General features: G+C 36.6%; 1 protein-coding gene across 1 annotated transcript; it reads right to left on the reverse strand.

The window, feature by feature from the left end:
* Nucleotides 1-2,138: 2,138 nt before the first annotated feature.
* On the reverse strand, nt 2,139-5,712 carry LOC145089840 (putative glycosyltransferase At5g03795). The gene is made up of 4 exons (XM_079028233.1): nt 5,003-5,712; nt 3,570-3,817; nt 3,016-3,367; nt 2,139-2,936 (listed from the first exon to the last, which is right to left on the reverse strand). Exons 1-4 carry the CDS (start codon nt 5,351-5,353, stop codon nt 2,262-2,264), a joined length of 1,626 nt encoding a protein of 541 aa, XP_078884359.1. The 5' UTR covers nt 5,354-5,712; the 3' UTR covers nt 2,139-2,261.
* Between the last annotated feature and the right edge of the window lie 19,368 nt (nt 5,713-25,080).

A 25,080-nucleotide genomic window follows, 5' to 3' on the forward strand; every position in this document is an offset into this window, starting at 1 on the left:
TAAATAAAAATATAAAAAATATTTATTAATTCAAATAATTAGTTTTTGATGAATTATTTTTTCAAATTGTTTGAAAATGTGTAATCACCGAAATCATGCTTCAAATAAATATTAGTTATATATTATTTTTGGGTCATGTTAATGTCTAAAGCCCAGTATAAAAGTTAATGTCTAAGCCCATTATGCTAATAACTTTTCACTTATTGGTCTGACATTTTGACAACTTGGACATGATCTATTCGTTTTCTAATGACATTATCAGAAAATAACTTCTTCTAATTAACTTTTTGATTTCTTCACATCTAGGTAACTATTTTTTTGTACATATCTAGGTAACGAACTTTTTGGAAGTGTTCACGTATAACTATTATGATCGGCTGTAGCAGGTTACATCTGGTCATAATGGTTATATGTGAACACTTCTAAAAAGTTCGTTACCTAGATATGTACAAAAAAAAGATAGTTACCCAGATGTGAAAAAACCGAAAAGGTAAAAATAAATTGCATGAATGGTCCCTATAGTTTGGGTAATTTGTACGTTTGGTCCTTAACTTATTTTTTAACTTGGATGATTCATACTTTTTATTTTTATTGTGCGTTTTATCCATGTCTTACCTCAAAAGACAATTAGGCCCTTTTTTAATTTATTTTTTAATTAATTTTCTTATTTATGTATTTATTTTTTATATATTTTAAAAAATTACTAGACCCCATGTATGAGAGATGGGATGGTGACTGGTGGGACTGAGATTAAATTTTTCGAATACGGTTTCAGGTTTAGGTGAGAAGATACAAATATGTGGGGTCTATTAATTTTTTAAAATATATAAAAAATAAATACAAAAATAAGGAAATTAACTTAAAAAATAAAAAAAAGGCACAATAGTGTTTTGATGTAAAACAGGAACCAAACATACAAAAAAAAAAAATAATAAACAGTAGAGATCATCCAAGTTCAAAAATAAGTTAGGACCAAACGCACAAATTGATGAAACTACAGGGACCATTCGTGTAATTTACTCTTACCTTTTCGGTTGTTCACATCTGGGTAATTATCTTTTTTTGTACACATCTAGGTAACGAACTTTTAAGAAGTGTTCACATATGACCATTATGACCGGATGTAACCTGTTACAGCCGGTCATAATGGTTATATGTGAACATTTTCAAAAAGTTGGTTACATAAATGTATACAAAAAAAAATTATCCAGATGTAAATAAACCAAAAAGTTAATTACCTTGTTAAGTCTATTTCCCTTGCCTGATTGCCATCACCAAGTCATGTTTGAAACATTTTCTATAAACGAGCCAACAAAATTAATGGTGAAAATGGGTTGAAAACTTGAAATACGTTTTTTTTTCCACACAAAATCGAACTTAATTTACATTTCCTATAAAAGGCTGTCACAGAAGTTAATTTTTAAAGATTGTATCAATATCAGCGTCATTAATCTAAAGTTCGACTTTGTAAATAAACAATTAAACAGTAAAATATATTGCATAGATTAATAAAAAAAAATAGTAGAATACGTTGTTATTTCCTACAAATTGCGCACAATTACATCGTCCACTATTTCATGTTTTGGATATCAAGATATTCAAAAAGAAAATTTCAATATCTATCTATAAACATCATTATGAAAAAAGTAAATCGTACCCCTAACAGTAATTTCATACATATCGCAAAGTTATTAGGAGATTGTGCATCAGTATGTATTTGATCCTAAAATTTCATGTCAGAATTATACACCCCTAAAATTTCATTTGATCCTAAGTTTAGAGTGTGCATGATCATAAAAGTTATATAAGTTTATATAATTATAAAATAAGAAGTCTTGAATGGGGAATAAAACTGAAATGGGTGGTCAAGTTTCTTAGCGACCAATCGCATTATGAAGCCTCGTAGTGGAATAATGGAAATACTCCATGTTGAAAAAGTTGAAACGTCTTCATCAACCACCAAAAGAATGTATTAATATTTTTTTTTGTTTCTTTTAATAAAATCCGATCTGTCATATTATATAGTATGATTTATCTTCATCAAGAGAAGGTATCCGTGAAAATACACCTTGAAATATCCAAATCTTCATTGATTTTGTGGGTGATCATGGATGATTGAAATCGATTAATCAACCGAGTTAAAATACAATAAATATTGAAATTATTCCTCAAGAATCATGAAAAAAGTACATATACAACCCCTCTATTTTCCTAATATGCACCATTTAGCCCCCATTAAAATATAAAACAACCAAAACTATTCAAGAATCAGCCACACCTTGAATTCGAATGTTAAGCCTACGAAGCCAAACCGAATGTAGTATCATATGAAAAACATCATACCTTTTTGGAGGAAAATTAACCTCAAAATGTCGTCTAACTTGTTTCCCTCTCATCTGCATTCTCAAATATTGTCTTGTAGATATACCAGTTAAGATCTTTTTAAGGTTCGGGATATCTTCAACCGTGAGTATAACTGCAAATGATTTCCAATTTAAGACATCGCTAAATGGGGCAACGTAACCATCCTTGATGAGAACCGGCACACAACCTGTATAAAGTGCTTCCACCATTCTTGGGCTTGCCACCTCATAACCACTCGGGGAAATGCAATATTTACTTTGTCGCAACATGGCCATGTACGAAACACCCTTTGGAAGGTACTTGTGGACTTGCAGGTCAGGGTCTTTGTCCTGCCAATACTCTAGAAGTATTGGCCTAATAGGACCATGTACCCCACCTGCAAAAAATGCCAAAACGGGCCGGTACCTTGGTGATGGCCCATTTAGTATCCCATGTGTCGTTCCATCTGGGAGTAAAATCTCTGGGATGGACACGTCTTTCGTAGGATTAAACCCTTCTGATGTATTCGCATTGCATAGAGCTCGAATAGAGTTCTTGAAAAGGTAAGGAACTGCTTTCGACAACTCCGGACCCTAAAAAACGTTACCACTTCAGAATCATATGACTAAAATGAAAACCACATAAAAACTACGTACACAAAATACTACTTACCCAATCGTGGCAAGCAACTGTAAAATGATCGGCTCCTAAACTGCGATTCCAAAAAGGGTACTTGGATCCCACAAGATCGACATAATCTTTAATCGTTTGCTTCATGGGAAGCCAATGGTCAACATTTGGATTACGCTCAAATATATAGTGTACCATCATCGTTGCACTCATCGGGAGGAAAAACACATGTGCTTTTTCGGGGTTTTTTGTTCGATATTTAGTGGTTTCCATTTGGTATATAAAGTTACCTTCCATTGCATATATGTTTTTGCAAGGTCCATCATGAAATATCGGGGGTTCTCCTTCTTCATACACAAACACCTTGAATTGCTTCTCCATCTCCAAATAACTCCTATATATATGACAAAGTATGAGTCAACTTTGAAGTAAAAAATATGAAATATAATAGGAAGGTAAGTAACACCCATGTGGTCCCACAAAATAATTATATAGATAAACCAGAATATCCCTATAATATTGCACATACTAAGATATTGTCGATAGAGTACAATTCATCAATGCATAATTAAGAAAAAAAAAACATGTATAATTACCGTTGAAAAGCAGCTGCATTCCAATACATAGGACCATCCGGGACATAATCCGGATCATGAGTTTTATTCCCGGATTCAGCTTCTTTGATTGCTGCTCGAGCCCGTCCAAGACGAGCTTCGAGTTTATCCAAACTCGTGGATTTCCTGTTAATTCGTGCATCAACAGGAAATCCATGAGTTTGATTAACAGACACGAAAATGTCTGGTCCACTCAGCGTCACATTCATGTCATCTTCCTTGGCAATAGCCTGTCAAGATTCTGTAAGTTAGTACAATTTCTTTATAAGAACTTGTAGTTATGCTCTAAATGTTGGACGTTTCTATATTCTTAGAAACTGACTATGCTCGTTTTCTGAAAAGAAAACGTTTACCCAATTTAGGTAAATAGCGGTTTACGTAAACTGGAAAGATTAGAAGGACACAAGCTCTCAGTAACATCCTAAAAGAAAGCATGAAAAGAGACAAATGATGGCGTAGAAAGAATATTTTCATATGAATGGTCCTTATCCACATATACTTCAGCAAGTGCAAAAAAATATTAAAAGGAATTTCACTTTGACTTTTCATGCCAAAAAAAGCATAAAAAAATGAATTATTTTAAAATGAATCGGATCAACGTAAAAAATTATTTTAAAAAGAATACGATTCAATTTCATACTATTTTACTCATATATATTTCTCTATACAAAAATTTTCTTTGCAAAAGAAATAAATGGCAAAAATATAGGTGTTGCTTTTTAATGGGTCGGGTCGACCCGAAACATTTTTATCTCATTTACAGCTAATTTTGTTCTATTTTTAAGAAAACCCCCATTCAACCGGCTAGTTTTAACACGTTGCTTGTTTGGCCTAAATCACCCAAATAAATCCAATGGTCAATTAGCCAACTCAATATACAAACAATACGTACAAAACAACTGATCACATTTTTTTTGAAGTTCACAAAACAACAATATAATGCGATTGAGAACAAAAGTTTATTAATCATCAATTTTAAATTTTGGTTAACCTCAAGAATTTAAAAAGTTAATAACCTTGATCAATTTATAAGCATATATTAATGGATTTTGGGCTACATGATATGAGTTAAAATGGTTTGAACTAAGTCTATTCACAAAATTAAACAATTATTGTAATATTTAGGTATTTATAATCTTAAATATGAAAAAAGAAATGGTGAAATTAGTGTTTATAGGATACTTCAAACCGGTATCACACCAATTAATATGCATTTACATTTCCAACGTCCGAATTAAACTCTTTTGACCAAATTTTAGATTTAATTTATTTATTATTCATTTAATTGAAAATAATTTCATTGAATTGGAATTAGAATATATTAGATTCTTATGTTATAAGTATTTAAGATATCAAAAAAACCTGATTAATTATTTAAAATTATGTGTAAAATCAAGTGGGAACAGGGAACTTACAGGCAACTCAACGTCCATTTCATCTTCCATAGCCAACGGTGGATAAGAAGAATTAGAAGTCTGATGAAACACATAATCTTCCGATGGCCCTTCAGCCACCTCACTACCACCTTCGACCACCGTTGGCCGTCGCCCCAATGACACAGAACCCACCGCTGCCACCGCTTCGTTATCTTTAATTGCAGAACTAGAATAAGAAGTAATCACAGAACTCCAAACCCAAGGATAATACTTTGACCCATCAGCCAAGTTTGACTTTTTAACCCCAATAAACACAGCAACCACCATGAACGGCAGAATCAGCCATAGAAGCTTCATGGATGAGGTGGCTGAATTCCGCCATGAACCCATCTCTTCTTCTTCTTCTTCTTCTTCTCTCTCTCTCTCTCTCTCTCTCTCTCTCTCTCTCTCTCTCTACAAAACCCTGTTCTTAAGATCACCGAAAATTCATCTCCCAGTTTTCAATTCTGGAATAAGATACCTTACCAAAAAGCAAACCACTACTTCCTTCTGTTCTTTTCTCTCTCTAAACTTTCATGTTCTCTCTTTGTCTCTCTATATATGTACATATATATACACGCTGTATCTATAGGTTTCTCTCTCTAGAAACAGAAGAAGTTTTACAATTGGTGAAAGATGGTTGCGCCATCACGCCAAGCGTCTCGTCTCGTCTTGTTTTGCTCTCAGTTTCCGAGTTGTTCATGCAAAAAAAGTATTTAATTCTGATTAAATATTTGTTTTTTTGCATTAATTTTACGGTTATGTCCCTCAATGCTTTAACCGATGATCTCATAAATTTCTCGTATTTTGGGGCATTGCTTGTTTATTATACGCGCAGAAGTGGTGTTTGAAATTCACTCGCGCTATACATCGTTGGATTTTGAAGATGATGGTATGAACGCATGCGTATGAAAACAGGACGGTGAGATATGGGTCCATTTAAGACATTGCCGCTTCAAAACACAAGTGATCTGATTTACTTGCCTATTTTTAGTGTTACGAGTTAATTGACATAAATGCCCTTGCCTCATTTTTTTTCCCCACTATATATTTAACTTTAGAAGTATTTGATCAAATATATAACAAAAATCAATTTTCTTAAGGCTGCCCGGTATGGTGAGTTTGCTTACGGACCAAAACCGACATGGTGGAGATTCTCATGTGTGAACATCGGCCAAGGGGGCGTAATTGTGTTGTGGTTCGGGTAGCTTCACGGACGATTACAGAGAATGTGATTGGCTAGCTCGAAAACTATCACAAAACCGACCGATGCTATATAACCGTTGGTATAATAAAAAAAAATTATATTTGAACCAACCATTTTATATACATTTCATACTACAAACACATCAATTTCTTTTTATATTCTTATATTTTCTTCAAATTATGGATCCAAATCAAAATACTCTAACCACTTCAAATACTTCAAATGATCCATACTGACATGTTGATACTTACATGTAAATGTTAACATCCCAGATTCAACAACTTATATACCACAACAATTCAACCATTCTCAATTTCAAGCTTTTCATCAACGAACTTTTTTTTAAACAACAAATTAATCTAATCCTAAATTACCACATATGTCTCCAACGAGACTTGAACTAATTATTTTTAATTGAGAGAGTCACTCCTTACGGCTAGGCCAAAAGCTCTTTGGTAACAACCTTCTCAATCTTAACAATTTCAAACACAACCATCTCAACCCCAAACTCAAGTCACATTTTCTCTATCCCAACCTATAAACCTCGACGATGACGATCGATTTATCTCTCTCATCCCTATTTCTTCAAAAGCTTAATACTTATTATTAAAGAACATATCATTAGCTTCTTATGGATATAAAACACCCGTTTTAATTATTTTTCTTTCATTTTCTTTAGATTTCACAATTTGATCATAAAAATCAATCATTATTGTAGACCAACCATTGAAAATGGCAACCAACACCCAAGAATGAATGAAGAATATGTTGGGTTTTATTAGCATCAATACACGATCTAAAGGTACTAGAAACAATCAAAATATTTACTTAAATGTACATGCACCCAAAATATAGGTTTTACATGTTATGGCAACAAACTTATAAAATCAACCAAAAATGAAACATACTAACCTCTTGATTGCTCGACTGGGATCTCGTACGTGCTAATGCTTGCAGGGGATGAAAGATCCAAAGTAGAACCCCTATAATGAAGTCAGACCTACAACCACCAACACTACAAGAAAAACACGATTTTGCTAGAGAAGGATTCTGTTGCGGAAAGCTGAAATTCCGTTGCAAAAGACGAATAGCAACGAAATTTGCGACAACCGATTTCCGTACCAAAAACCCCCCTGTAGCGAGGGTTTGCTTGGGAAACAATCATTCCGTTGCAAATGTGACAATGTAATGAAATCTGTTGTAGATGGTATTCCGTCTTGTATTCCGTAGTAGGATTCCATCGCAAATTTTATGGTAGTAAATCCATAGCATATTCCGTGGTGGTGAATCCAAAGCAAATTCCGTGGTGGTGATTCCCTAGCAAATTCCGTGGTGATGAATCTCTAACAAATTATGTGGTAGTGAATCCCTAGCAACTTCCTTGGTGATGACTCCCTAGAAAATTTCATGGTCATAAATCCTAGCAATTTTCATGGTATATATTATATAGCAGATTCCATAGGGAATGATGGATAACCGAGTTATAAATTAAATCCAAATTATTTTCTTGATTATATGAAAAACAAAAATAACAAAAAAATCAAATAACTTTATATCATAAAATAATACAATAATTATTTATTACATGGAAAATCCCTACTTGTTTTATTGTTCTCTAATAATATTAATAAGATCCATTGCCGATTTATGTTGTTTATCAAGTTGCTCGACTCTTGCATTGTATTGGTCTTCTTGGGCCTTCGTTATTTCTATAAGCTCTTCATTTTTCTCTTTTTTGTTTTGCAACAAGCTCCCCCACTTCTTCAATTTCATCATTTTTTCCGGAATGTAAGATACATCCGTTTTACCATTAATTTTGGGAACCGCTTTTGCAAAAGAACATAATCCATAAATTCTTCTTTTTTTGTCATGCCCACCAACAACATCATAAAATATTTTGTCATCCTCAAATTTAGCACCTTCAACTTCCAGCTCTTCCCATTTTTATGTATAGACTACCTAAATAATAATAATAATTTAAATCAAAAGATATCAAACTTGTGAATGACATTAAGGACTAGCTACAATATAAAAGCTTAATTGCACTTAAATGAATATTACATGAATTTGTCTATCTTTTTCATTTGTAAATGTGATTCCATCGCGATTCTTTGTGTGTGTATACAGGAACAATTCACTATGGGGTGGATCACGTCCTAATTTCCTCGTACGCATAAATACCATAAAATGTAAAACATACACATAAACATAAACAATGATGTACCATTAAAAAAAATTTACCAAATCAGAAGCTATCTTCAAATGATTTGTGGATCCAGCGTTATGGGTAGGTTGTGTTATTCCATCAGCCACACCGTTCTGCTCGGATTTCAGCTTGTATCCATCTGTATTCCATTTTGCGTGCCAGTAGTTCCAGACTTCTTGTGAAATATGAGCTAGTTTAAAGGCATGTGGGTTTCTTTGTGGGCTCCGCATGTTGTAGAGATATTAGGCATAAATTTGTACCGCTTTACTTGCCCAAGCTTGTCTCACCAGCGAGTCCATTGTTTCACCCAACATTTTTTCTAAACATTAACAATATAAACATAAGTTTAAATGTAAATATTACCAAACAATAATTTATCACATATACTTAACTACCTGGAACTCCTCCCAATATAATTCACGCATTTCTTTGCTTACTTTTCCCCAAATGTAGCCTTCTATATCTACTACTTGTAAAAAAGGACCGACTAATAATGTGTACACAAGGTCTTGGTGGCATGAGCCTGTAAATAATCATGTGATCTTTTTAGTTTTTAATTAATATGTACGTGTACACCAAAAGGTTATACATAGAAAAAAGTTGTAAGATATGATTAGTAAATCACGTTTTTTTTTCCAAACATGAACATGTTAACATCCTTCTGGTCCATAATCTTCAGAGGAAATGTTTTTACTTTCCACATTTCCACAACAGATCCATTCATGGTTGGTTGTGTTGGTGATGGGGTAGATTATGTGGTAGGTGTTGGAATAGATGTATATGTTGAGGATGTGGCAGTAAGGAGGATGTGGCAGTTACTGTAGTTGTTGAGGATGGTAGTGCCAGTGAAGGTGTTAAGGTTGTGGTAGTAGATATATGTGTTGATGATGTGGTAGTCGATGGCGATGTTGAGGATGATTTCGATGATGTAGGTGCTGAAGTTTGGTTGTAGATGTAAGTGTTGAAGATGGTGTTGATGTTCCATTTGCTGAAGTTTTAGATGTATTTGCTAAGAATGGTGTGGATGTTGTAAGTGATGTTGAGGAAGTGGTAGTGATCGTTTGTGTTAATGATTTAGGTTTAGGGGTTTTGGTGCTAGATGTTATAGGTGCATTAGATGTGGTTGATGATTTTGGGAAGTCGACTTCTTCATCTTGTAATTGTCTGCTTAAGAATTTTGCAGTTGAAGTCCTGTTGCGGTTCAAAACCTAAGGTGCAATGAATTTAGTTGACTTTACACCTGATGCTCCTTTTTGGTTTCAAGTTCGGAATATTTCTTACTTAAAAATAAACAAAAAACTATATTCAATACCAATTTATTAAAGATGATAAACTATTGATGAGCAAAGAACAATCATACAATAAAAATAAGTTATAGATGAAGTCATTACTACACATGCATGCTATTGAATACAACTTTTGAATTAAAGTGCGGCAATCATAGATTATGTAAGTCCCAAATTCGCTTTGATGTATCAATCAGATTCACTTGATGGTGTGGAGTCTGAGTCAAATGAATGATGCAAGATAGAATAGAGAAGAAGAACAAGAACACAAGATGATTAATCTTCAAATGCACACTATATTTAATATAGTCTGGTACATAAGATTGATGATAACACACGTTCTCTCTTGTTTTCTCACCTAATCACGCCCCTTGCATATACCAGCCCCTAGAACATCCCAACCTCACTAGTAACCCTCTTTCACGCCCCTTAATAATACAATTTATATATCTGGACCCAAATCACAAAGCCTAAACCGACAACCCAATAGCATGACCGAAATCACATGTGATTTCGGTCCAAACAACAAATAAACTCATAGGGATTTCGGCCATGGACCGAAAACCATAAAAGCCTAGAAAAGCAAAGTATAAACCATAAATTTAGACCTAACTATCTCCCTCTTGGTTTATAGCTTTCTTTTCTTATGACCTAACAATCCCCTTGGGTTTATAGCTTTCTTTACTTCTCAATCTTCACTTTGTGCTTGGCTTCAACTTTTATCTTTGATTTCTTCACAGCTTCAAGATGAGCAAATGAATTTCTGCATGAATGACTTCATCTTGAACAGTTGGACTTTTCTTCAAAAATTTAACTTCGAAAGCACATTGGGTGTGGAGGCTTCTTGTAAGGATTCTTGAAAATCAGCACTTGCAGCTTTAAGAATCTTCAGAGAAAATAACAGAGAGATCGATTCTTCTGGATCACTACAACAGGTTCATAGATAGCAGCAAATTGATTGAGGAGGCTTCAATGATATCTGTCACATAACTTCAAGTACATCTTCACCTTGCTTCTGGGGTTGAAATATTGAATGTTGAAAAATAATCTTCACTTCTTGTTCCTTCGAATGAATGTTCTTTAATGATCACCGTTGCGTCTTGAAAAGTAATCATGACTAAAAAGTCCATGTGGATCACAGAATCATAAAGACCCTTCTCACCATAGTTGTTCAAGGACTCAACCTTGGCTCAGAAAGAGACTACTCTTCTTCCTTTGAATTCTCCTTGAGTCTCTTCTTCTTTTGAGTTCGCTTTTTAAGACAAATGAAACTTTGAGATAAAAAAATAAAAGTGAATAGACTTAGCACACAATAGAAATAACTAAAAAATAAAAATGCAAAACAATATTTTTGGATTTTGGTTTTTTCTGAAAAAGAAATAAAAATAGAAATAAACATATTTTTGGATTTTTTAAATTTTATGATTTTTTTTGTTTGATTTTTTAATTCTCCCCCTAAATTTGTAAATAGAAGAAAATATGAAGAAATTTAACAAAAATAAAAAAAACAAAATAATAACTAAATTTAATACATTTTTGGGATCAAAGTTTTCAAGCAATTCAATATCGTCTATCAACACACACATGAATGTTTAGCTCTGGTCAATCACCAATATTGTGGTCCTCTAAAACACAAAGGATATTGACAAATTTGACAAATTATAAGTGATAAGACAATGCACCTATATTCCTAAATGGACCATTTAGCTAACGACGACCAAGGATATTGTTGTCCACTTAAATTCAGCAGCGAGATCTACAGACAACCTTTTAAGTAGTTCAATTTTAGGTGTACTAGAACGTGTTCCCTACTTCCCAACAATCAAGAACTTCCAAAGAATTCCTTACTTTAGTTGATTATTCAATCATTAAGAGAGAAAATAAATATAGAGTGCATATGTTGTGCCCCGGGTCGGATCTTTCAATCACGTAGAGGGGACAACATGTGACTAACACAAATAGAGATTGAGAGGTAGAATGTTGCATATGATATGCTCTAGGTCGGATCGTTTTCAATCACGCAGAGGAGACATCATATAGCTAACATATAGAAAGAATTGCATAGATAAGAAGATGCATAGAAATAGAGTTGCATATGTTGCATTTCAGGTCGGATATGTTCCAATCGCGCAAAAGAGGCAACATATGACTGACATATAGAAAGCAAGAACACAATTTCACACAAACCTACTTTATCAGAACCCCTTAGTCACCCTATCAACACCAGAATTAAGGACCTAGGTCCGTACATCGAAGAAGTGTTGAGCCACAGTTCTAGATAATAAGTAACTTTAATGTATCTTGTAGGGTCCCTTGTTTATCTCACTGCTCAATCTATCCAAGCGTCGTATGGTCAGTCCAAATGAAACTATCTAAGTCCAGATGAGTTAACATTGTCTAGTCCTTTCATTGTCAATCGTGTCTAGTCCATTAATTTGGAATCCTTTGTGCCTACCAGCACATTGAACACAGAGTCTAAACAATTAAGTTTCAGTGCATTACACAAATTTCAAATTGCCCTTTAACACTAAACTTCATATCATTTCCTAAAAATACTTGCGAAAGAAAACATATTTTTGTATTTTTTATTTTTATAATTTCTTTGTATTTTGATTTCTCCCCCTTAATTTGGGCATGGGGAAGAAATGAAAATAAAATAAATGCAAATATAATTTTTAAAAAAAAAATTGTCTTCAAAACGAATCATTTTAAGAAAAACTCAGGAGTATTGAGAAAACACAAATCGTAGTTCACCAATTGAAGTTGAATCCAAATGATCTAAGAACAACACACATATGCAGCAACACATTCAATGTTAGTTATGTCTCAATTTTGGAACAGATCCAAAAATTCTGCACCTCGTTAAGAACAATCCCAATTTGTGATCCTCTTCTTTCTTCATTTCCCGCGAAGGACACATACCCTCAATTTAATTTCTGAATATTGTACAGTTGAGAGGTTTCCCCTATCATGTGTCTAGAACAACCATTATCAACAAACCGAAGTCTGATGGTATTCCTCTATAGCTGCTCCAGCACAAAGTGCGGGATTAGTTGGTCTTTGGAACCGAGTTTACTTGACAACCTTTTCCTAATGTAAAAAGGAATTATGTTATTCTTGAATTCATTCATAGTGATCTATGTGATTTGCATTTAACTCCATCATTAGGAAATAAAAAAACGTAGTTACTTTTATAGAAGATTATTCTCGTTTTTGATATGTGTACTTATTGTATTCTAAGGATGAAGTCGTTGATAAATTTAATTTTATTTTTTAAATGAAGCTAAATTGCAACAAAATGATTTAATCAAAAGACTTCACATTGATCGAGGTGGTGAGTATTATGATCTTAGTTATTTCCATTATGTTAGAATCATACATGAAATAACAGCTCCATATACTCCTCAAGAAAATGAGATTTTTGAAAGGGAAAATAGAGCTCCAAAGGAAATTGTAACATTTGAGATTATTGGTATGTTTCTTTTTAACCCTTAATGTAAAAACTTCTCTCAATTTAGTCCCTAGCTAGTACGCGGGGCGTACTCTTGGAGTGCGCTTAGCATGCTAGCTCATTGATGGATCGCATACGCACCCACATATGATGGGTATACGTGGGAGTACGCATGGCGTACGTATTGCATGGGAAAACCCTAATTTTTAGGGTTTGTGCCCTATTTAACCAACTTATGACACCCTTGGACCTCCTAATGAACATGCTCCATTCTCTATATCCTAAGATCGAAACCCTAACTGTAATTTGTTAGATTTGAGCTTGGAAGTGAGTTTTGGTGGTGTTTTTGGTGAAGTGGAAGAAGAAGAACACTTGGAGGATGCTTGGGAGTGGCCTGAGCTTGTAGATCTAGAGTTATGTTCATATTAGCAAGTCCTTTGAGGTAAAAAGCTCTCATCTTGATGGTTCCTTATGCTAGATCCAACTTAGGGTGTTATTTGTGTATTTTTGGGTCCTTTAAGCCATATTTGAGATTATGTTCTACTCCAGAAGCCATGAATGTTAGATCTTAGCACCTTTAAGGTCCATAATCCATAAAAATGCAACCTTTATGAGTTATATTGGTCCATGCATGTGTTAGGATTTTTAATGTGGTTCTTTTGAGTTTTGGGTCCCATTAAGTCATGCATGGGAGTAAAGTAGCCAACTTTACGTGTTAAGTCACCATTTAGGATCAAATATGAGAGTTTGGCTTGATGGCTTAACCGATTAAGTGCTTAAAGGGTTGTATTGGTTTTTTGCGGAGTACGCGGGGCGTACTCAGCTTGTATGCTGACCGTAATGGCCTCAGAAGGAGTAAGCTAAGCGTAAGTCTGAGTACGCCCAACGTACTCAGGAGTTTAACCTTCGGTTGATTTTCATGGGTTTGAGCCATATTTTGGACTTTTAAGGTTTGGGCCTTGTTAGGCCATTGGACTTCTGACTTTGGGCCATTGCTAGACTATAGGCTTTCTTGGAATTAGGTCCATGATGGTTCTTGGGCCTAATTAGGAAGTTGGGCCATATTGGGCCTTGGGATGCCATTTAGGCATATGGGCCTTTTGAGCAAACGGGTTGGGCCTTGGTTTTAGGCCAAGTAAGAAAAGGGTAAAATGGTATTTTACCATAGATCTTGGACAAGTAATTTAGATTCTTGATAATGGGTCAAGATCCAAATATTAATTCGATATTATTTGATGGTGTTAGCACGAGGATTTTCCGGATCGGTAGACCAAGATTCTATTTAAGAGATTCAACAGCTTGAGGTGAGTTTCCTTACTGTGTTTAGCGGGTCGAAGGCACCAATGTCGACCCATGGTTTATTATGATTAGGATGCTAGTTGTCTATGTGACTCTACATGTATGTTTTCTGATATGCTTATCGGGCGGGGCCTGATGATTATATTGTATGCTATTATCTTTGTGATTCTTGCATGTGTTTATGTGTTTGTATGTATATCAGGCGCGACCTGATGATTGACATATATGTTCCGAATGGGGATTGATGTCAGGCGGGGCCTATTATATGTTTGATATGTGTGATGTTTTGGGGAACTAACTAAGTTTTGTGCTTACGATTTTCAGTTTATGTTTTAGGTACTTCTGGTTCAAAGGGGAAGCGCTCAGGATGATTGCACTACACACACCATATTGTTCCGCATTTTACATGACTATGATGTTTTTGGATGTTATTTGATATACTCTGATTTCTCTATGGTTTTATGATATTGTTATGGATAATGGCTTTATTAATATTATTATAAAAACAAAAATTGGTTTTAATTTTTGGGACGTTACAAGTTGGTATCACAACCTTAGTTTGAGGGATTCAGGCATACTCTCGGGTGTGTCTGAACTCAAAATCAGGGTTTGGTGGATTTTTCAAAAAGAAATGATTAAAAAAAGGATTTCTAATTAAAGAAAAGGGGTATAGGGCATGTAATAGACCGAGCTCAAGTAAGTTTTCCCAAAATAGCCATACATTTTTTATGATATGCTTTGATTTGTGAATTGCATGCTAGTTAGGGTTAAGGGTATGCTTAGGATTTGCATGAGAGAATTCTAGGAGAGATGCCTTTATATGCTTAATGTATGAGCTTGTGGAATCGCATGCTAGTACTGACTAGTCAGAGATAGGATGACATGTTTAGGTTATGCTTGTAATGATTACACGACGCTCGAATGATGTTTGCTTTATGCTTTTAGGATTTCCATCAACCTCATCAAACTAGTAAGCGAGTATACTAAGTTACATATTGTTGAGACTAAATAATTTTAGAAGGTTAAGATTTAACTCTATTCGTAGCTCTTGTTTGAGTCCAACCGTTGTAGTGTGAGACCTTTCATTCGAAGAATTATCTGGTGTCCGTGATATGTAATTGTATTCATGAGCTAGTTAGAGGATGGTAGGGGGAGTTCCTTCTGCAGCTGATAGCAGGGATTAAGGTGGTGATTGCCCTAGGAAAATCTTGGAAGAGATTTAGTGTTGGGATCATTGTCTTGTTGAGGATTATATGTATGGATAAGGAGAGACTTAGAGGATTCACGACGATCCTTGCAGAAAGTACAGATAGATGTGGAAGGTAGTATGATCTCGTACTACTGGAAGCAGAGGATCCGTACTCGAGTCAAGGAGAGTTGCGATGATACTAGGAAGCTTGTAGAATATGAGTCTCCTCGATATATATATATATATATATATATATATATATATATATATATATATATATATATATATATATATATATATATGTATGTATGTATGTATGCATGTTCAGATGGTTTGAATGGTCTATTTTCAGTATGGTGACACTTCGAGGAAAAACGGGTAGTGGTTCTGGAGCTGGAGAGGGTTCAGGTTCGGGTTTTGGAGCCAGATAGTTGGATGATCATATGTGGGAGTTCATTTCTTCTTAGATTACCTGTAGCGTACTCGAGCATATTCTTGTGATATTTGGTACGATCAAGGAGGGTATCATGGAGGTTTTAGAGGAGCATTTGGGCTCATTCTGTTATGAGATGGTAGCGATGATGGGAGCTCGCACTTTGACTTTCCGTGAGTTTCGAGCATGTGGAGCCTGGAATTCTCTGGGGAGAAGGACCCAATTGCGAGCAGACATTGGTTAGCAGATGTCGTTAATTCCTTATGTACTAGCAGTTGTCTCGATGGAGCAAAGTTTAGACTTGCTTCCTGTCTTCTGAAAGACAGAGCCTGAGACTGGTGGGAGGAGGTAGGACATCCCTTGGGAAGCGAGGCGATTGAGTACATGACTTGGGAGGATTTTGTGACGAGATTTCGGGCCGAGTTCGCACCTGTGATTGAGGTCCAGAAGCTGGCGCGATAGTTTCAGGATCTCTGCCGGACTATTGAGACGCTGGCTGAGATCACTGCTATATTCCGCGAGAGGGCGTTGCTAGTTCCACAGTATGTGGCGGACGACGAGATGAAGAAGGCGAGATACCATGAGATGTTGAGGAGTGATATCCGACCGTTTGTGATCCGATCCATTTGCAAGACACTAGATGATATGATAACAAGGGTCAGGGAAAGAGATATTGATTTGGAGATGGAGAGGAAGAGGAAGCCGGATCAGGTTTAGGGTTCAGATATTTCGGGAAAGAGGCCAAAGGTTTTTGATTCGAGATCGAGAGGGTAGCATGGTCGAAGCCACTGTGGCAAGTGTAACAAGACGCACGATGGGATGTGCAGTGTAGGTGGTTCTGGCTGCTTCAAGTGTAGCTAAACGGGTCATATTACCAGGGATTGTATTGCTACTACCACCACCACCTCGTTATTTGATCTGATTTGCTTCTATTACAATCATAGGGGCCATAAGAAGGCTAATTGTCTGAGTTTGGTAGCAACATGACCAGTGGTACACCCACTCCAACGACTCTACGGATTACTGATGGCTGTTAGGGTAAGGCGGATGAGCCTGTTGTGAGGAGCAGGTCTTTTTAGCTGACAGCCGAGGAGGCTCGCGCAACACCTGATGTGGTGACGAGTATATGTATATTCTCATTATATCATTATTTATATTGAATTGTCTTCTTATATTTGTGTGCTTTCTTTTAGGATCATTCCTCGTGAACTGTATCTATGCATTAATATTGTTTGATTCAAGGGCTAACCGATCTCTTGTATCTCTTGCACTTAGCAAGAGGTTTGTTAGAGCTCCGGGGGAGCTGGATTGTCCCATAGAGGTTGAGATTATGGATGATCAATCTGTCCAGGTATCGAGGGTTCATCAGGGTTGTGTTCTTGAAATGTTCAGCAAGCAGTATTTGATTGATTTGGTTCCCATTCCTTTGTGCGGGAACAAAGTTATTGAAGGGATGGACTGGTTGAGCCCCAATGAAGTGGTGATTGATTGCGAGCATCAGTTGGTATGTATTCAGACCCCAAGTAGGGGATAGTTAGTGGTTCATGGGGAGAGCGCTCAACGTGGGTCGATTCTATGTTCAGCAGCTAGGGTCAGACGTTATCTTCAAAAGGTTTGTTATGGATATGTTGCCTATGTTATGGATACCCGGGAGAAGTGTAAGGTGATTGTGGATGACGTTTCAGTTGTCCATGAATACTCGGATGTGTTCCCGGAGGACATGCATGGGGTGCATCTGGAGAGGCAGGTGGAGTTCAGGATTGACTTGGTTCCGGGTACGGCTCCAATACCCAAAGCACCATATCGGTTAGCTCCTCCAGAGATGAAAGAGTTGTCTGCACAACTGTAGTAGCTGTTAGACGATGAGTTCATTCGACTGAGTAGTTTGCCATGGGGAGCACCAAATCCTGTTTGTGAAGAAGAAGGATAGGTTGCATCAGATGTGTATTGACTACCGAGAGTTGAATAAGCTAACAGTGAAGAACCATTATCCACTTTCTGAGGATTAATGATTTGTTTGACCAGCTCCAGGGTATATTTTGGCTTTCCAAGATTGATCTACGTTCAGGTTATGATTAGATGAGGGTCAAAGAGGAGGATGTGCATAAGTCGGCCTTCCGGGATCGTTATGGTCATTACGAGTTCGCGGTGATGCCCTTTGGGCTCACCAATGCTCCAGTCACGTTCATGGACCTCATGAACCATGTATGCAGGCCGATACTGGATCGGTCTGTGATTGTATTCATTGATGACATCCTGGTCTATTCCGAGACCGAGGAGTTGCATGAGGAGCATTTAAGGGAGGTATTGGAGACTCTGAGGAGGGAGAGACTGTATGCTAAGTTCTCTAAGTGTGAGTTTTTGTTGTGCAAGGTGCAGTTTCTGGGGCACCTTATTAACCATAATGGTATTCTGGTTGATCTAGCCAAGGTCGAGGTCGTGATGAGGTGGGAGGTTCGGAGGTCTCCATCTGACATTCAGAGTTTCCTTGGGTCGGCAGGTTACTATAGGAGGTTCATTAAGGATTTCTCCAGGATAGCGGTTCCTCTAACTCGGTTGACGAAGAAGATTGCCACTTTTCGTTGGGTGCCTGAGAAGCAGACATCTTTTGAGACCCTAAGATAGAGATTATGTGAGGCGCTAATTCTAACTTTTCCTGAGGGTGTCGAGGATTTCGTAGTTTATTGTGATGCGTCGATCGTAGGTTTGCGTGCAGTTTTGATGCAAAGGGGTCGCATAATTGCTTACGCTTCGAGGCAGCTAAATCCTCATGAGGCGAATTATCTAACGCATGATTTTAAGCTGGGGTTTGTTGTTTTCACCCTTAAGATTTGGAGACATTACCTCTATGGGGTACGTTGTACTATTTACACAGATCACGAGAGCCTAAGGTATCTGATGGATTAGCCGAATCTGAACTTGAGGCAACGCCGATGGTTGGATGTGGTGGTTGATGCTCTCAGCTGCAAGGCGATTGCGGCTCCGATCAAGGATATATGTATGAGAATGACAATGATTACTCCACTCTTGGAGCATATTCGGGAGGCTCGGGTTGAGGGTATGAAGGAAGAGTATCGAAAGAGTGAGTACATAGTGGTTCAGGTGGCTTCCTTCGATTATGACAGTTGGGGGTTATTGACTCTCCATTGAAGGGTGTGGGTTCCTTATTGGGTTGGTGTGCATCAGGTTCTGATGAGGGAGGTGCATAAATCGAGATTCTCTATTCATCCTAGGTAGACGAAGATGCATAGAGATCTCCATCTTGATTATTGGTGACCCTATTTGAAGCGGGATATAGCTTGGTATGCGGAGAGCTGCTTGAGTTGCAGGAAAGTCACGGCCGAGCATTAACGACCTCACAAATAGATGCACCCGTTAGAAAATGTCGTTTGGAAATGGGAGGAGATCACAATGGATTTCATTACAAAGTTTCCTCAGATAGTGCACGTAGTGGATTCGATTTGGATCATCGTGAATCGATTGACCAAGAGCGCATATTTTATTCCGATTCAGGAGAGTATTTATGCGGAGAATTTGGCCGACATTTACATCAGGGAGGTTGTGGCACGACAGGGGTGTCGATTTATGTGGTGTCAGAAAGGGACGTCCGGTTTACTTCCAGATTTTGGAAGAGGTTCCATGTGGAGTTGGGTACTCGTCTGCATTTCAGCACGACTTTCCATCCACAGACTGACGGATAGAGCACACAGACTTTCTAGACCTTGGAGGATATGCTTTGGGTGTGTGTATTGGATTTCGGTGGGAGTTGGGATACATATCTCTCTTTGACAGAGTTTTCCTATAACACAGTTATCATGCCATCATCGATCGAACTCCATTTGAGATGCTCTATGGGAGGAAATGCAAGAGCCCGATATGTTGGGGTGAGGTCGCTCAACGAGTCATGGGTAGTACTAAAGTGGTACTCAATAATACCAAGTTGATTCAGCAGGTTCGGGGTAGACTCCAGACAACCCAAAGTCGGCAGAAGAGCTATGCCGACAAGTGTCAATTAGATCTAGAGTTCCAGGTTAGGGATATGGTTCTCCTGAAGGTGTCACCTTGGAGATTATTGGTATGTTTCTTTTTAACCCTTAATGTAAAAACTTCTCTCAGTTTAGACCCTATCTAGTACGCGGGGGTTACTTTATGAGTACGCTTAGCGTACTAGATCATTAATGGATTGCAGATGCACCCATATACTCTGGGCGTACGTAATGTAGGGGGAAACCCTACTTTTTAGGTTTTGTGCCCTATTTAAACAACTTATGACACCCTTGGACCTCCTAATGAATAATCTCCATCTCTTTATACCCTAATATCGAAATCCTATTTTTCATTTGTGAGATTTGAGCTTGGAAGTGAGTTTTGGTGGTGTTTTTGGTGAAGTAGAAGAAGAAGAACACTTGGATGTTTCTTGGGAGTGGATTGAGCTTGTAGATCCAGAGTCATCTTCATCTTAGAAAGTTATTTGAGGTAAAAAGCTCTCATCTTGATGGTTCCTTATGCTAGATCCAACTTAGGGTGTTATTTGGGCAGTTTTGGGCCCCTTAAGCCATATTTTAGATTAAGGTCTACTCCAGAAGCCACATGGTTTCAAGTTAAATAAATCAAAAAAGTGTAAATATAGTAAATTTGATGAGTCTTGAAAATGAGTGAGCATATGCTTATACGTATATGATATGTTAATCTTTGGTACTAATCTAAGGCTAGTTAACATGACCAAAGAGTTTTTATCATCCCAGTTCTCCATGAAGGATATTGAGGAGGCAAAGTGGTTCTTGGAAAAAGAATCAAACATGAACATCAAGGAATCTCAATTTCACAGTCTCATTACATTGAGAAAGTACTTAAGAAGTTCAATTGTTCAAATTGTTCTCCTATGAGTACTCATTTTGATCCTAGTGTGTAACATACATAAAATTCATAAAAATTTAAAACTTTTTTGAGCCTCCAAAAACCATTATTTATTACAAAATGTTTTCAAAATAGTTTCATATCAGAGTATTCTATAAATCAAATCATAAAAATGCAAGGAGGTGCACGATCACGCCTTCGCCTTCCCGCGGTCATCCAAAGTACCTGAAACAAAATCCAAAACTGTAAGCCCGAAGCTTAGTGAGTTTCCCCCAAAATACCAACGCCATACAAACCATAACCATGTCATAATAAATAACATGCATATAGAGTCTACAATATGACTGGACCGCCCTCATCGGGCCTTTAGTCTATCTAGCCCACTCTCAAAACCTTCAACATGTCTGGTCCACCCTACCGGGCCTTCAGCCTGTCTAGACCGTTCTCTGGGCCTTCTTCCTGACTGATACGCCCTATTAGGCATGTAGTCTATCCGGGCCGCCCTGGGTATGTTGGCCTACAACATCATGTAGGTCTGCCTCAACCCACCCCCAAGCATACGATCAACACATAGATAACAATGCTAGCATGTATAAACAGTCAAACCGATCTAACATATCACTAATCATATCATCATCCTGTATACTAGGATACCGACGTAACATGTCACTAAACATAACATCATCCTATATACCAGGATATTGACCTAACAGGTCACCAAGCACATCATCATGCAATAACCAGGATAATAATACAATAAGGGCCAACATTGGTTCCTTCGACCATGTTAGTATAGTGAGGACAACTCACCTCACAATATCGATCGGAACTGAAATATCAAACTGTAGCAATACGGCTCCAAACACCAACACCTACAACCATCATTGATCCAATTCCATAAATTCCCAAATTACCAAAATACCCTCAGAAGTCAAACTGGTCAACCCTTGGTCAAAGTCAAAGTTAATGGTCAAGGTCAACAATCCATGTTGACCCAACTCGTCGAGTGCAGCTTATCGACTCGTCGTGTTCCTTCAGAACTCAGAAGTCGCAAAAACCCTGGTCAACTTACTAAGTTACTAAGTAACTCATCGAGTCCATGCATCATCCAGATTATCGGGAAAACCTTATCCATCTCATCGATTCATCTCGCTAACTCGCCGAGTTTATGCAGAATCCAAAAAGCAGGAAACCCTCATCCAACTCGTTGAGTTCCTTCAGTCCTTTTCAAATTCAGACACTTTTAAGTGAAACCAAGGCTCCAAACTTTAGATCTAGGCTCCTAGGGTGTAGTTATCACATAAACTAGCCTTAGGAAAAGGTTTAGGTCATGGAAAAGGGTTAGGGATAGAAAAAGTCAAGAACTTTATGTTCATGAGGGCATGGGGGAGTCCAGATCTGAGACCATGTTCTCATGAAGAGTTCAAATCCGAGAATGACCCCCTTTTGCACCAAAATGCCCATATACTAACATAAGAAGAGATCTAAGAAATGGAAATCCAAGGTAAAGACTTTTTACCTTCACTTGGATGCCAACACGATGTAGATACTGGATCTACAAGCTTCTTATCGTTCCAAGCCTCTAATTCGTCAAGCCTCTTCAAGAAATGCACCAAATACACACTTTTAGCCTCAAACACACTCAAAATAGGGTTATATCGATTATGGTTTGCTTATGGACGTGAAAAGTGGCAAGGGTGGCTGGGGGAAAGGACTTAAGGTCCTTTAAATAGGGTGCAAACTCTAAAAATTAAGGTTTTCATATACAACCTCTACTCTTCGAGTTGGGGTCCTCCAACTCGTCGAGTAGGTTCCATAAACCACGCAGCCTGATCGGTATCTACATGATGAGTTGGGGCAGCCAACTCGTCAAGTAGGTCTGTAATTATGAATATAAAAGCTTTAAAATTTATACATGGGAATCGGGGCGTTACATAGTATGAAACTTATGTTAAATACTGGTGAAGCAGTTTCACAACTTGAGTATTCAAAGGTCATTGGGTGTCTGATGTATGTTATGACCAACACAAAGCCTGATATTTTCTTCGATGTAGGAAAGATAATTAGGTTTACTATCAATCCTATACTTATCACTGGAAATCAGTAAGGATGGTGTTGAAGTATCTTACGAAAACCATGGATTATGATTTGACTTATGTAGTTTTTCCTTTTGCACAGAAGGATATTCAGATGTTAGTTGGATTATCAATGTATAAGACCATTCCTCTACACATGGTTGGGTATTCCTTCTTGGTGGAGGTGTTATTTTATGGGCTTCTAAGAAACAAACATGTATCACAAATTTAATTATGGAATCTGAATTTGTAAACCTTATAGTTGCTGGAAAAGAAGCATAATGGTTAAGGAATTTGATCTATGAAAATCATTTATGGACAAAGCCTATATCACCTATTTCTAGACACTATGATAGTGTTGCCACCTAGGAAAAGGCATACATTCAAGGTATGTGCTTATAACCTGTAGTGCTAAAGTAGGTTGATTGATTTTTTTAATAGCTCTTTTGGAAAAGTGAATAAGAAGGTAAATGAAGTTGAAGAACTACCTATGTGAGTGTGAAGTGTTGCCTCTTCATAAAGCTTGGGCTAGGCTTTTATGCACTTGTGAATGGATATGCATGGTTGTAATAGTGTTAAGTAAGAAACATTAGATTTTGTGTTTAACTAATGTGAAAAATCCAATATTCAAGATATTTTCATTTATGCATGAGTTTGATTTTGTGTTTGCTTTTAGTTAACTTAGGATTACACTAAATTGGGGGAGGAATGTTGATGATCTTAATGTTATTAACATATTTTGTAGTTATGATTAATATTGAGATATGTTGAGTTCTATTTACTCACCAAGACTAGAGGTGCGAGGTGCACACTCGAAGTGATAAATGTGGGGTTGGGAATACAAGGGTGCGGGGTAACACCCTTTGGTATGGGGTTCCAAGGGGCAGCGCCCCTGGCGGTGGTTTTGTATCAGGAAGGAATCCAACCCTGTCTTTTCCTGCCAAAACCTATTGATGAAATCATGATGATGCATCAATTTTTGTCCAATAACTACCCTCTTTTGGTGCAATTTGGGGTGTAGCCAATTTTAACCACTTTCTTCCTTGTATAAATGGAATATGAATTTTCTAGGAAAAGGTTTGAACTCTCATAAATAGTAAATTGATCATAATAAATTGTCTATTTCATCAAACACAAAACAACAATGTACTTTCAGTGTTTCAGATTTAGAAGTGGCTTGACTTCTAAATTGTCTTTCTTAGATTATCCCAAATCTAATTTCGTGATACCGTAGGCTATAGGTCAAAATCACAGATCTTGGAAAGTGATTAAAATCATGATCCTAGAAATTATCCTATTATATTTATTTTCTTAAGACCCAAAATCTAACAAAATTGTTTTCATGTTGATGTGTCTGTTAACCACACACACTCCGTCTACATAATGATCTCATGAGTGACACACCATATTAACTTATATATTTTCACAATGGCGTGTCGGTTAACCACACACACTTCATCATCAAAATATAAACAATATGTGCATTTTAATGGGTAACACATGATTCATGTTTTTAATATAAAGCGAGAATTTTGTTTTTTTTACTTAGTTAATACTTTTATTTTTGAAACAAATTTTGGTCAACGCCTTTTGGTAACTCCACTCTCAAAACAAAAAAAGGCGAAGAGGGTGGTATGCAATGATCCTTTTAAAAATCAACCTCATTTGGAATCAAATATACCCTCTTAAACCTCTCTTATAGTATTAGAGCAGGCACACCTAATCTTGATTTGACGATAATGTTTTTAACTAAACATGTGAGGGCACAAGTAGTATAGTTTTTACACATATAGTAATTATACAATATACTAAATTTAAACCTTTTAAATTTATATTTAGGTCTTGCTAATTTAATTCTCTTATTAAATAAAGTTCAAGATAAATATTCCAATTTTAATTCAAGTTTAAATAATATTCAAATTTAATTAATTAAATATAAAAATTTAAATTCCAGTTAAATAACATTTCAAATTAATCTTATATTTGAATATTCATATTTAAACAACTAAAATAATAATTTAAACTAGAGGCTTATCCCCAAAATTTTGAAATTAAATCAAAATCCAAAATCTGAA

Source organism: Lactuca serriola, chromosome 1 (genome assembly GCF_051521515.1).
Source record: "Lactuca serriola cultivar US96UC23 chromosome 1, Lser_US96UC23_V15, whole genome shotgun sequence".
Taxonomy (NCBI): domain Eukaryota; kingdom Viridiplantae; phylum Streptophyta; class Magnoliopsida; order Asterales; family Asteraceae; genus Lactuca; species Lactuca serriola.